We start from the raw sequence: 15,323 nt of genomic DNA on the forward strand, positions 1-15,323 counted from the left end.
TTTATTAAAATTCTGTATGTGTGCTTAAACTGTTCTCAAAAAGTGTTGCGGAGGATGAGAACATCAGGCATGGACACATCATTTTCCTAATTTTTCTTCATTATTATTATACATGAATATTCAGTAAATATTTTTTCTGTCATCTAAAGTAGTCTAGCAAAACATCCATTTATTTTTTTTCTTAATTTGATTAAATTACAACATAACGCATGTTCAAACACAGCCGGACACATTGCGGTAATGAGAATTTCAGCAGAAAATGAGATAAAATTTACAATTATAAATTCTTATGTTGAAATCACACATTGTGCAAGGTAGAACACAGTATTGTGTTAATTCTGATGCTTTTTAATGTTACTATATTACACATTTTAAAGCTAAAATCATTAGTGCCGTGGTGTTTCAATGGTTTCGTGAGAATCACCCGGATGAGATTTTGCGTAAAATTAAGATTTTTTTTATACTGACCAGATAAAATACTAATTTTGGCGGTAACTTTTTTTAAAAATAGCGTTTATTGCGTTTTGGAACCAAACTCTTCATATTTTTGCTGTGGCCAATAACTTACAAGTGTGGTCTATCAATACCAGGTGGAATTTTGTCCCCATCATTTTTGTGTTACTCTTGTTGTTATTATATATACCTGACTATGATCTTGTTAATATGTAACTGCAAACCTATTTTGTTAAATTATTTAATAATTTTATCCTGAAAATTTTTTGAGAAGGCAAGACAAGTTACTCTGCGTGGCCGTGTTACATTTCTAGTTGTAAACTCAAGGAGCAAAGCTTCATTTATATGGGTGTAATATTTAAATTACAATAGACCTAGTTTTCATTCATATCATTTATCAACGTATGATCATGTATACTGTATGATGAGATTGGTAGCATACGAATGTTTCATGAATCACACGTGAACCCTGTCGTAAGATGATATCTATGTTCCTACGTTAGATTGATAAATGAGGCATATTGTCACTATGAACTACGGTGTTTTTGTTTGTGTTTAGCAGGAAATAAACAGGTGTGAAACAACACAAGGCTGAGTAAACGGATGCATTTTTGGATGAATTGTTCGTTGAAAGTTAGACTTATAGATGCTATGTAACATCAAATAGCAATAAGGCAGATTAATAGCAGAATAGTGCTGCTACTTTCTGTCTGACATTATCAAAGCATAGTTTATTTATGACAATGGAGAGAATGAGATGAGTTCCCGTGCTATAGCTTGAATTATTTAAAAACTTTGGTTTGCGGTTATTTGATTTTTAAGGTCATCTCGCCTCCATATTAGTCACGCCGGTCTCTTCTGAATCGTTCTTTTAATTTAAAGTTTTTGGAAAAGCATGAAAGCAGTTTCTTCTTATTAAACTATTAAGTGTTTTTGATCAAAGAGTGGCACAGGACATCTATTGGAATCAAGCATGTAACATTTTTGTCTTTGTCAATAGCTTATTCTCTCTTGCCGATAACCAATCATCTGCTTGTTGAAACATTTTGCTTTCCATGCAGTTATTTGATGCAGTAGATGGCTTCATTGTCATCATAGTGCACATTTTTTCGGTTAAAGGAATAGTCTACTCATTTTCAACATTAAAATATTTATTACCTCCACCAAGAATTGTTGATACATCCCTCCATCATCTGTGTGCGTGCACGTAAGCGCTGGAGCGCGCTGTGACGCTTCAATAGCATTTAGCTTAGCCCCATTCATTCAATGGTACCATTTAGAGATAAAGTTAGAAGTGACCAAACACATCAACGTTTTTCCTATTTAAGACGAGTAGTTATACGAGCAAGTTTGGTGGTACAAGATTTACAAGAGGAACTATATTTTATGGCGTAATAGCACTTTTGGGAGTACTTCGACTCGCCTGAAAAGTCCGCTCCCCTTCTCTCTCTCATAATGGGAGAGGGAGGGTGTTACTGCGCCGAGTCGAAGTACTCCCAAAAGTGCTATTAAGCCATAAAATATAGTTCCTCTTTTAAATCCGCTTAGAAAAGCGCTACGTTTTATTTTGTACCACCAAACTTGCTCGTATTACTACTCGTCTTAAATAGGAAAAACGTTGATGTGTTTGGTCACTTCTAACTTTATCTCTAAATGGTACCATTGAATGAATGGGGCTAAGCTAAATGCTATCGAAGCTTCGCAGCACTCTCGTGCACGCCCACAGATGATAGAGGGATGTATCAACAATTCTTAGTTAAGGTAATAACATATTTTAATATTAAAAATGAGTAGACTATTCCTTTAAGGCTGTCCGCTTTAGGTTGTGTTCTGAAAAAGCAGATGTTTCCACTGATACCTGCATTGATCATTGGTTAGAAAGGTTGCTGTTGTGTGCAGAGATGCACATTATTGGATTGGTCTGTTTTGTCGGTCTACAGGTGACACCATCTTCTGGCCTATTTTTAGTCTTGAGAAACGCACACAATACCAAAGAGGAAAGTAATGATGGATGTGTTGTGCTGATTTGTGTCCAGTTCAGTAGACTGAAACTGGACATGGCTGAAGTCGCTCACATTTTATCTCAGGAGAAGAAATTGCTCAATGGTGTGTGCGTGCGCACACACACACACACACACACAGCTGCACAACAAAGCACCAAATTTATTTCACTTTCGATCTTTATTGGCAAAGTTTTGCAGGCAAAAAAGATAAGGAGATCAGTTCTGGCTTGTCTATGGTAAAGACGAACTCAAGGTTGTTTTTTTGTTTTTAGTCCTCAAACTTTTGTGGATCTCCTGCATCTTTGAAAAATCCCCCCTTCGTGCTTGTGTTTGTTTAGATAGCATTATAATTATTTGCTCTCTTATTGCCCTTTTCAGCTTTCACCTTTATATTTTCCAGTTTCTTTTTTTAAATGCATGCTATGTGATTGAAAACAGTACATCACAGATGATAGTTTGCCTGAGTTTACTTTACAAATCAAGCCTCCTGCTTAATGATGCTGGGGTTGCTAGGCAACTGTGTGAACCTGGTGACGGCTCATAACTCTCAACATTCCAGCCCAAAACTCCAAATACATCCCTGTAATGATATCAAAAAGCATCAAACAGTTATTACTTTCACATGCCGATTAAATGACTTAAAATGAGGCAATATATCCAAAATCTTACTTGTTATACAAGTGCTCTTCTTCTTTGTTACTGGTACTTTTGGTTTTAGATACAATACTCTACCCTATCTGTGAATAAAAGCATTCGGTCTACCTGATAGTATATTATAATATGAATATTTTCTGAAATAGGGCTGCACAATATATCCGCAATGCGTGCATCTGCAATAGTCACATCGCAGAACATACAGAGCTTGTTTTTCAAAAGAAACACTATTTTTGAGCTATACAAAAAAAGTTTATTCCTTTTAAAGAGCACCTATTGACCGATTCACGGTTTTACATTTCCTTTGGTGTGTATTAGGAAATGTTAACGATATGCAAAAGGTACAAACCCCAAAGTAAACAATGACGCAAGTTATTATGTCCAATGTAAATCTGTTTTCTTGGACTACAACAAACGCACAGATTGTAAGCAACAGTTTACTTATTGGGATTGGTGATGTGGACAAGACCGACATTATCATAATTCCTCCTGCTTCGGACTCACAACCTGTAAGTTAAAGCAACACTAAAGAGTTTTTGCTCTTTGCTCCCCCTAAAGGTTGAAAGCGGATTTGCCCATTACCACTGTCGTAAATAATTTAGCCTACTGCAGCGAAGCTGGCTCTGATTGGATTGTAGGTCTGCCGTAAAGCAAGTTTTTGTAGTTTTCACTCGAACAACAGGATAGCGACCCGACTGTTGGAAACTTCTTTAGTGCGGTTTTGGCCGAGGGCTGCAAAGCGAATGTGAAAGTGCCGTTCACCCTTTTTCGAACGACTGAAACTTTTTTGGAAACGTTATTTTAAGGTAAATAAACTCTTTAGTGCTGCTTTAACTCCTGTTAGCATTACATTGTGACCGAATCTTTCAAACATGGTAGGGAGTGTCACATTTCCAGCAGACTTCAGAGGTATTCAGACCAATCACAACGTACAGATTAGCTGCCAATCAGGGACACAGTGCTTTTCAGATCGTTGAGTTTTGTACAAATCAGTGCATTTCAGGAAGACAGGGATATCTGGAGCTACAAAAATGTACAGTATGTGGAAAATAATGTGTTTTTAAACCATAAACCACACGAACACATTGTATTATAACAAATACACAAAATAACGTTGTTTTTAGCAATGAAATAGGTGCACTTTAAACTCAGCTTTTAGAAGTCATCTGCTGTCATCCAGTATTTCTCATAAAACCTAAAATTGCAATGCAAGTTTCCCCCAACTATCGTGCCAGGCCTAGTCTGGTAATTGTCTGGCAATACAGTACACAAGTTGAGTGCTGTATTGTGAATAACTCACAGCTGAACACCTTTCAATCGAAAGAATTTGAGTCATACCATACAGGTTCAGGTGCTAGGAGGAGTCCATGACGAGCGCGTTCAGGTCCGAGCAAGAGTCCAAGACAGGCGCATTAAGTCCAGATACGTGCAAGAAGGAATCTGCACATGTTACAAGCTATCTTGTGCAAAGTGAAGCACACAAACCCTCTCATGCCAGGAAAAGTATGCGGGTGATTCTCACGAAAACTTGGTTTTAAAAATGTCAAGCATGAAAATGTAAAAATTGCTTAAATTTACTTTTTTCCCACCAGACATTAAAACAAAGTCTGGAGTAAATGGGAACATTAATTTAAAAACTTTTACTTATCATTTAACACTTTTTGTAACATAATTTAAAAAATTAGTCCTAAAAAATCTCATTACCGCAACAGTCAGAAAACATCAACACTGACATATTTTCAAAATGACATGACAAACCTGAAAGAACATAATTTGGAGATTCTGCACATGCATTTAAAATCAAAGTATTATGCTTCTATTAATTAAATTAACATTGTATAAGCATCTGTTGCGGTAATGATAATCAAAATGTCGTGTAAGCATTCTGACAAGACAATATTTCAAATTAACTGTAAAAAAAATGATCTTACCTGGTAGCCATCTTGAAGTAACTGGTCCATGTGCTTGGTCACTCAAAATCAAACTTTATTAAAATTCTGTAAGTGTGCTTAAACTGTTCTCAAAAAGTGTTGCGGAGGATGAGAACATCAGGCATGGACACATCATTTTCCTAATTTTTCTTCATTATTATTATACATGAATATTCAGTAAATATTTTTTCTGTCATCTAAAGTAGTCTAGCAAAACATCCATTTATTTATTTTTCTTAATATTTTTGTGTTAATTTTATTAAATTACAACATAACGCATGTTCAAACACAGCCGGACACATTGCGGTAATGAGAATTTCAGCAGAAAATGAAATAAAATTTACAATGATAAATTCTTATGTTAAAATCACACATTGTGCAAGGAAGAACACAGTATTGTGTTAATTCTGATGCTTTTTAATGTTACTATATTACACATTTTAAAGCTAAAATCATTAGTGCCGTGGTATTAATGGTTTCGTGAGAATCACCCATGCAGTGCCCATGCTAATGTGAAACTATGATGTTAATAATAATAACTCATGAAAAGGCCATATGCCTATCATCGGCCATAGTAACGTCTATCGATATCTATAGTTGTCTGATAGTGGCTGTATTTTGTGCTTTATGTTCAGGCTGGAAGAGGAAAGATCCCGGGCACATGCGCAGGCCCTTGCAGAGGCTCAAGCCCAGGTGAAGGATAATGTGAGCAGGATCCTGGCACAGGAGAAAGAGGAGAACATCAAGAAAGCCTTACTGAGAGAAAGAGTCAACGCAGAGGATGAGAAATTACGAGCACAGATCTATGCTAAGTAAATAATATTTAACTCTACTACATGACTTTAGTTTTGTCGTGGGCAGCTAGGGCTTTGTTCTCACTGAATTTGGTTTCTGAGCTTTAGGACCTGTCTGCACTGTCATTTTGGCAAATGATGAAATCCGATCAGTTTGTTCTGAAGAATATCCAGGCAATGGAGAATTACTGATGCACAGATACGTACGAGTAATCTGTCATTGTGGAAGAATGTAATTTTTTCTCTTGAAATCTGATCTATCTGACCGTTCAGACTGAAAAACACTTAGATTTCAAACCACATATGGAGGTTAGATCATGTAGCCAACAATATTTCCCTCACAAACATCATCACTTCTTTGGTGACGTTGATTTTGTGTAAGCCCTTGGTTGGCGTGTTCCAGTTTATGCACTATTTGTGCGGTATTCCAGTTTATGCCCATATAAGGACTTGCACTGTACTTCCTGCACTGAAATCGCCAATAAAAGAAATAAAGCAATATTGTTAAGGAATGAATCTTTCATGCTTGAATATAACTTTCCAAAACTTACACAAGCCTGAAGTGCATGCGGCACATATGTCATACATCCGTCCAACAGATTTTTGACAGTTTGCCTATGTTTAATCTCTATGCTTAACTCTTCAAAAGTCCCCCCCCCCCCCTTAAAGGGACACTCCACATTTATTTGAAAATATTCTCATTTTCCAGCTCCCTTAAAATAGTCGAAGGGGAGCCGAAAATAGTCCCCTTAATAACTTTCAATAGCAGGGGACTATTTTCGGCACTGCGTAATATCATTGCGCGTACAGCAGCAGTCCTTGATTATTACCCCAGAATGAGAGTATAGTTCCTAGCCATATCGGCTTAGAAATTCCCAACTTTTAATTTTCTGTCGGTCTTAGTACACGATGTAACTACAGAAGAGTCAAGTTTTAAATAGGAAAAATACTGAAAAACACTTTGGTTGTTATTGAGCGTGATGCTAATGGTCTAATCAGATACAATGGATTGTGCTAAGCTATGCTAAAAGTGGTACCGCCAGACCCGGAGATCGTCTGAATGGATTCCAAAACGGTAAAAATCAAATGTTTAACTCTAGGGTAGCAGGAAAATGAGCATATTTTCAAAAAAAGTGGAGTGTCTCTTTAATGCTGCGTATTAGCGATATTAATGTTAAGTCAATGTATCTTGCAGCGCGAATGAGCCGTTTAGCGCGGCACGGTAGACGCTATTCCGTCTAGTTCGCGCAAATGGCGTGAATTGAGCGTTGTCGCGGGAAACGCGCGAGTTGAAAAATTTTAACTTTGCCGGAAAAACGCACCGCGTTAACCTATCAGGAGCTTGCTCTAGTAGTGACGTGATTACAGGAAGGGAGTGGAGTAGCAGAAGCCCCTCCCATGACGCGAATTTCCGCGTGAATGTCTCGATGACTAGAATTTCATGCGCGGCTTTCACGCGCAAATGAAGCGAGTAAACTCAAAATGTTCAAGCGGCAAACTAGTTGCGTAGACGCAAATTTGACGCCTCAAGCGTGGCTGGTGTGAACCCACAGTAAGGGTGAACCCTGTGACTTCTACCCGAGATGGACAGTTGTACTGAGAGTTGTGACTTTATCAGGGAGGTGTGTCAAGGTCTGATTTGCTGGCTATAGGGTTTAATAAGAGATCAATAGTGTGATTGGATGAGCATCACTGACAGTGATGTTTGGACACCGTCCCACAGTCCAGCTCTGTAAACCCATCAGACTGACATTTACAGAGCGTGGACATCAACAAACACCAATAATTACTCCAACAAAGGACCGCAATATATCCGAATGCACTTGTGGCCAAACATGCACACAGACATGCTAAAACACATCAATATTTACCGAACACATCGCTTTACATTTTCTTCAACTGTGTGCTAATTCAAAAGGAGCACCAGTACAGACACACATACCAATGTAAGGGTAATTTTATTTGCGGGCAGCTAAATCGCCCTCGTAAACACATTGTAGGACTACAGGCCCTTTCATTGTTTTGACAGGGCACAGATTATTTGAGCACGGAGTAAAAAAACGGGTTCCCAGGAGAACTGAAGCTGTTTACAAACGTACGGTATTGATTACATAGCTCATTTCACACAGTCATCTCTGTAATAGAAGAATGAATCATTTTTGGGATAAGGGGGAGATGGCTTGTAATTCACAGCTGGAAGGTGTGTGCGCGTATGAGGAAATTGTGAAAACGTTATTGGTAACGCTGAATGAATCTAAACCATAAAAAGAAAAGCTTAGGGCATTTTTTATGCAGGATTCGTTGTTTTGCTTTTCTTTGTTTTATTAATGCTGGTCTTATAGAGTCATTTGTTGAATCAAATCAGATCCAGCATAAGTGGGAAAACTAGGAACGCTGTCCCAGAATAACGAGAACTTATACATCTTAAAGGGATAGTTAAAAATGAAAGCTGTCATTATTTACTTACCCACAAGTTGTTCTGCTGAACACAGAGATATTTTGAAGAGTGTGTAACGAAGCAGATCTGGGGCACCATTGACTTCCATTGTAGGAAAAAATAATACTATGGAAGTGAATGGTGCCCCAGATCTGTTATTGGGGCAGTGACAAAAAAAACCGGTGTGGCAAGATGAGAAATTAATAAATAAATAAAAAACTTGCAAGCATGCATCAGGTTTATTTCAATGCACAGTGGATTTATGTTAATTTCATGCAATAAAAAATTATGAATGGACCTGAAAATGTCAAATGGTGTAACCGCCAATTGTGCCAAAGTATGAGAAATATTAAATATTTTATCCACCTTGCTTGCATGTAAGCGTAATTATCAATAATAACAATAATAATTTTAAAATATCATTTTATTTCTAAATTTAAATATTAATGCGTTTTTGTAATATTTGTCCTGACATATGCTGAAAACAGCTCTGTTTTCTAAATAATCTTTGACAAATTATGTAAAAATTTATGTAAAAAAAATCATATTACACATGAAACTAGATGATTATATTTTATTCCACATTTGTTTATGAATATATTTATAGTTTAATAAAAAAAAATACTAGTTACACCAATTGACACGACCGGTTACACCACATTGACATTTTTGCAATATCCCCCAAATACTCTTTCAAAATGAAATAAAACCAGAAATTTTAGACTTGGTCTCAAAAAATAGAATGCATGCAAGTAATCTGCCATTTAATTTATCCATACGGACACAAAATAATTAACGTCACGTCATTGACCTTATTAACATATTTCAAAATATCTTTATTTGTTTTCAGCAGAACAAAGAAATTTATACAGGTTTGGAACAAGTTGAGGGTAAATGTCTGAGTTTTCATTGTTTGGTGAACTATTCCTTTAATGCTGTTTGTGTAGGTAGTGCGGACAACTATATTTTTGTCCCATAGATACTAGTGGTTGTGATTCGGCTACATTTTCACTGTAGAACTGGCTTAGTTTAAACACGTTTAAAAAAAAGATATTTTAAAGACCCTTCGTTGTTGAAATAAATACAAACATGAATTCCAGCAGGCCAAAGAGACGATCCATTCTAATTCAATCTCCTCACATTGCAATACAGTATAATACAAGGCACAAAGCCGCCAGCAGTTGTCAGCGATACCAATAATGAATCATGCTGAAATAACCAATTGCTGTTGCACGAATGTTACTCAATATTACGGCTTTATCAGCGGGGGGGGGGGGGGGGGGGGGTGAAGACTTTTTCAGCTGTTTACTTCAACACATTGGGCGATTACTAGTAGCCAATAAAAACAGAAGACTGAGAATATAGTGACTTTAACACCACTTTTGTGATGCTTTTGCATCTTTATAAAGCTTGAAATATACAGTGACCATTTATTTTAATAATCCAGTCCATTCTTCAAAGTTTCTCCTTTTGTTTTCCACAGAAAAATGGAAGTCATATGAGTTTAAAATACGACAGGTTGGGTAAAAATATGAAGTTTTTATTTTTGGGTGTACCGTACTGTTCTTTTAATCTGTGCTTGGTCACTTCCCACAATGCTTTTATTATCATTTCATTGTTTTCAGGACTCTGGCAGCAGCCAGACAATAACCATGTGGGTGTAAATAAGTCATGTGGATCAATGAAGGGAAACGTGGCTTGAAATATTTTTCCTTTTGTTGGGAATGATCGTGTTCCTCTGTTGCTCAGAGCATTGTGTTAATAGCGCAAAAGGTTACGGGTTCGAACCCAGGGAGCAAACACATCGATAAAAATTTATATAAAAGCATCTATGAATGTGAACACAGACAGGTAAATTAGTTGTCTTTTTACTTTTAACTGAAAATTCTCACTCACGGACATCATCGCACATATTTTATCCCTCTCAATTTTGAGTCCTTTCCGAGCGGATCTTCCGTAATAGAATTTGAAGGGTTATCAGCAGATTTTCCCATGTAATCATCAGTTATGACTGTGCTATTGTAAAACTCTTTTCTTTTTACTTCCATTTTTTTACTTCCGTGAAATGAGTTTTCTTCCTGCCAGACACGAATTGCAATTCCCAAGTTTTCAAAAAAAGTCAAATGGGAATTCTAGTTCTTTTCCCCTCCAGCAATTTGTGCCACATAAACCAAAGATTCTTTAGCTAAGGTGTGCGTATGCATGCAGCTTCGTCTTTTTTTCTCAAATGCAAATGACCTCGTGAATTCAAAATAGATTTACACATCACCATTGTTATTAACCGCTACATGAACGCAAGATATGGCCAGTTAATCGATACGTTATTCTTTTATCGCGAAGTGCATGTTTGTAATTGGAAATTGAAATGAGTTCAAATTGCCTCCAAACATCAATAAGCGTTTGAAAGTCCTTGCCGTGGTAGTGTATGGTTCTGCTGCTCTCAGCATGCTTTGAATAGATGGACCTTTCAAAGGCGATTTGTTAAGTCCTTTGTCCAAGTAGACTAGCTCCTTCCTCAAGAGTGTGTTTCTGCCCGACTGCAAGGCGCTCAATCATTAAACATCAATCAGGCTTTTGAAATGCGTTCCTACTGCGATCCGCAGTGCCACACTTCAGCGTTTTCTGCAGTTTGCTTTACAAATGCATTAGTCGTATGGTACATGCACACTCCCGGGACGTTATCACGGGCCAGCGGGTGCTTGCGTTTTTATGAGTTTCGGAGGGGATTAAGTGGAGTTAGGTCGTGTGGAAGGTGGGATTTCTTGGAGTTTTATGTCAGTATGACTGTGGTGGGTCTTAAAGTCTGTGGAGTTACACCGTTAAACAGTTTCCCCACATTTCTGTGTTCAGGATTATTTGGGTGTGGTTTGCGTTGGGGGGGTCATCCAGTGCGTCATCGAGCCACAGAGCATGGCCCCGCCCCTAACACAATCGCAAGCATCTATTCCAAGGGGCAACTTTCCGATCTCTATCGCGAAGCCAACCCTGTAATTCATTGATGGGCCACTAGAGACTGGCTCCAAAAGGGAGTCAATCCCAAGACCCCCATGTTAAAGGAAAACACCACAGTTTTTCAATATTTTACTACGTTCTTATCTCAACTTAGACAAATTAATACGTACCTATCTTTTTTCAATTCGTGCACTTAATCTTTGTACAGCGCCTTGTGAATGTGTTAGCATTTAGCCTAGCCCCATTCATTCCTATGGCTCCAAACAGGAATGAATTTAGAAGCAACCAAACACTTCCATGTTTTCCCTATTTAAAGCAACACCAAAGAGTCTTTTTTTACCTTAAAATAATGTTTCCAAAAAAGTTTCAGTCGTTCATCCACTCGAAACAGGGTGAACGGCACTTTCACATTCGCTTTGCAGTCCTCTATCGGCCAAAACCGCACTAAAGAAGTTTCCAACCGTCGGGTCGCGGTCCTGTAGTTCGAGTGAAAACTACAAAAACTTGCTTTACGGCAGACCTACAATCCAATCAGAGCCAGCTTTGCTGCAGTAGGCTAAATTATTTATGACAGTGGTAATGGACAATTCTGCTTCTAACCTGTAGGGGGAGCAAAGAGCAAAAACTCTTTAGTGTTGCTTTAAAGACTTAACACGAGTAAGTATGGTGGCACAAAATAAAGCTTTTGTGTGGAGCCATAGGAATGAATGGGGCTAGGCTAAATGTTAACACATTTAAGAAGTGTACTTTTGTACACTTTTGTACACACTTGTTGATCACACTTTACATTGACTTTAAACATTTTGCTATGTTTAAAGTGGTTTCACTTTGAAGCTTACTGTCTTGGAAGGTGGTCTGACACCCGAGTCCATTTAGAGGCCAGAAATACAATGGCAACTGGGTCCTTTATCACCTTGTTCACTTTTTGACTCGAGAGGTTTAGATTCCAGACTCAAAGTCAGCTGTTTATTAAACCTCATTCATACAGCACTTTGGTCCCAGAAAATTTCCATAAAATTGGCAGAGAGGCTTCTGTGTGAACACAAACACGTCCCGTAAATGCTCTGGGATTGCTCCCGTAAAAGGACCTAATAACGTTTTATCAACTGGCTATCCTCCAGACAGTTGACGGACCATTTCGGGCGTGTGGCGCGCATGCACGATCACGGTGTGAAGCGCGTCCGCACTATTCTCCGAGATGCACTTGACGGTCTTTTGTGCGATTTTTATTTTTTTATTTTTAGTTTTTTTGACTACCTAGTTAAGGCGGTATGGTTTCCTAGCTTAGGCGGGCTGCCCGAACTGCAAAGTGCTGCGGGAAACCCTGACGCAGAAACAACCTTGTAAGGGGCGTGCCGTAGTGTCGTTGCAACAAGAAGTTGTGGTTCAGCTCGGCAAACAGGATTGAAGCAGAGATCAGGGAGCTTGTCACTATCCGCGTTGAAGCTGAGATCATTCACCAGCATGACAGAACAGCGCATCACGTGCTCCTTATGATCTTGTCATATACTAAAATGCACATGTGTGGTTTCTCGAAAGAAGAGTTTCAGACGCTGTGGGAAAAACTACCAAGTTGAGGACTTTAAATACATCACGTTTCTTTATGGGATCCTTACAGACTAGGGGTGTCACGATTCTCCAAATCCTCGATTCGATTACATTTTCGATTCTGATGTCACGATTCAATTCGATTCTCGATTTTTAAATGATTTTTTTTAAGACAAAAAATTATATGCCTTTATTATTATTATTATTATTATAGTTTCACATTAACATGCACATTGCGTGCTTTTCCTCGCATGGGGGTTTGTGGGCTTTACTTTACGCGAGAGAGCTTGTAGAGAGAGAATTCCTTCTTGCACGCAGATAGACTTAATGCGCGCGTCTTGGACTCCTATTATCTGAACTAAAACCAGTGCGTCATAAACAGCTGCGCTTCTCTCTGTCTCACGTGCATGCGCATCTCGCATCTGTCCAAAGTCTAAACATAAACTAAAGTAATAATCCTTACGTATTTGTTCAGTTTTATGCGTTTCATGCGAGCTGAGGCAAACTATACTTTTTGTTTAAAATATAACCCGCTGCATCTTGATGGCTCTCTCGTGCACGTGCAGAGAGCTGCGCTCTGTCCGAAGGCAGATCACTAGGTAGTTATCCTGTTTATGATATGCATTTCAAGGAGTTGTAGCAATACATCTCTCATGTTTAAAATATAAATCGCGTTCCGCTGGATGGATGTTTTTAAAGGCACTTCTAAGAGTTTATTTTCAACCGCTTGGCAAGCCGACCAGACGGGACATGGGGGCGTGGCAGCATCGACGATCCAATTTTTTAATTCGAAGTTCGAGGTTGTGACTTAAATTCGATCGATTTCGATTTAAAAACGAAATCGTGACACCCTTATTACAGACACACACAGATTTCGGAAAATCATTGGCAGTGTGAATAAACCAAAAATCAGACGATCCTGGACCCATTTTCCGAGTATTTTCCATAATCTCTGTATGAAAGGGGCTTTAGAGAGTTTTTATCAGGTTTATGGATCCCGGTGGATATTGAATTTACATGTCCTGCTTTTGCTCTGCTTAAGGAAAACTGAACCATAATGCTCGAGTAACTAAACTTGTACTTCAAAGGTTGCTAACTATTAAGCTGACCAATACCAGTGTATGTCTATTTTCTTTTCCTCCCCTAGTTCAAGGAGATATCGATTCCTCTCTCATCAGAATTCTGACCATGCTTCGGTCGCCAGACTCCGTTGGTCACGTACAATAGCACCGGTGAGTGCTTGCACCAGCGGCATTCTTCAGGAACCGCTTTCGCACCCCCAAATTAGCCTCTCCAATTATCTTGCCCAAGCCGAGAGCTCTGAGGTCTCTGTTCTGATGGCTGTCCTTCTTCTCAAACCCCACCTGCGACCATAAATCATTTTTTTCTCCAAGCTCACAAGCTTAGTGACAAAGCTCTTTTTTCTTTAGCTGAGAGACACTAGCTTTTGCAATGGTAAGCCACATGTAATTGTGGTTTGGGGTGCTACGCTATTTGATGGACACATAAGTGGTCGTGTAATGCTGATAAATACCATATCAGACACTTTTATAATGTGACTTACAGTTGATTCGAATCAACAAGTGATCTACAGGAAACGCCTAGTTTCTGCAGTACTTACAAATCAATCACAATCATTTAAGTAACCTCTTCCATTTATGGCAAATATTGAACCGATTTTATATTTATGCATGGATTTTTTGCAACACTTTACACTGTGGTGAACATTTCTCTCATATCATTTCAAGCATAAACCCTGTCAGCGATTCTGGGCATTAATAAACTCGTCTAGTAGTGTTTGGGCTTCAACGTCTCTGGCCTCCAAGCAGTCGTTCGGGACAGCCAATCAATCACAACGCATATCATTTCATTCAGACACTGGCAAACCCTGGGGCAGACATTTCAATCAAACCCAGAGTCATCAATCTCCAGCCCAGTGACCGATGCAACTTATTTGATGGCTGGCAAAGTGATTTGTTGAGACAAAAGAAGCGATCGTCTTGCGAAATGTGTGCCTAAGAAAGCATGAAACACCTGGCAATTTCTCACCCTTTAAATTATGAAGGATTGTTGTTGTTTTTCTGGTGTCCCAAAAGTGATATCAGATTAAACATTTGAGGAGTTCACATTCAAAACCCTTTATGGGCGTTTTCTTGTAAATTTTTTATATCAGGCTCTTATGTGTAGGTTTAATAATTTCACTTTAATGGCAATGAAACGGTTATTAGTTAGAAATTGAAATGCCTTATTTTCACATATGTCATTTTCATTGGTATTTAACTAATTTTACTGTCTTTCGCTGCAAAACCCTCTAAGTGCATGCAAACTTTTTTGCAAAATAACATCTGAGCTCCTCATTTAGTACCTAAATAAAAGTTTACTCTTTGGTACTGCAATAAATGTAACTATCACAGTTTTAATTCATTCTTAATATTTCTTAGTTTAACATTGTTAAACTAATAATATTGGTTGATTAGTTTTAAATGGCTGAACTGTATCTGAACTTTTAGTCTTTCTTTATTTACTCTCTTTTTGCATCCGCAATCCCCTA

At 38.2% G+C, this 15,323-nt stretch overlaps 1 protein-coding gene across 2 annotated transcripts in view; it reads left to right on the forward strand.

Moving 5' to 3' along the window:
- Positions 1 to 15,323, forward strand: part of chchd3a (coiled-coil-helix-coiled-coil-helix domain containing 3a) — a 96,071-nt gene that overhangs the window by 27,831 nt on the left and 52,917 nt on the right. For both annotated transcript variants that reach the window (XM_073868414.1, XM_073868419.1), the window contains exon 4: positions 5,677 to 5,848. In XM_073868414.1, the coding sequence (XP_073724515.1) occupies positions 5,677 to 5,848 (172 nt within the window). The remainder of the gene's footprint in view (positions 1 to 5,676; positions 5,849 to 15,323) is intronic.

This window comes from Misgurnus anguillicaudatus, chromosome 1 (genome assembly GCF_027580225.2).
Source record: "Misgurnus anguillicaudatus chromosome 1, ASM2758022v2, whole genome shotgun sequence".
Classification (NCBI taxonomy): Eukaryota; Metazoa; Chordata; class Actinopteri; order Cypriniformes; family Cobitidae; genus Misgurnus; species Misgurnus anguillicaudatus.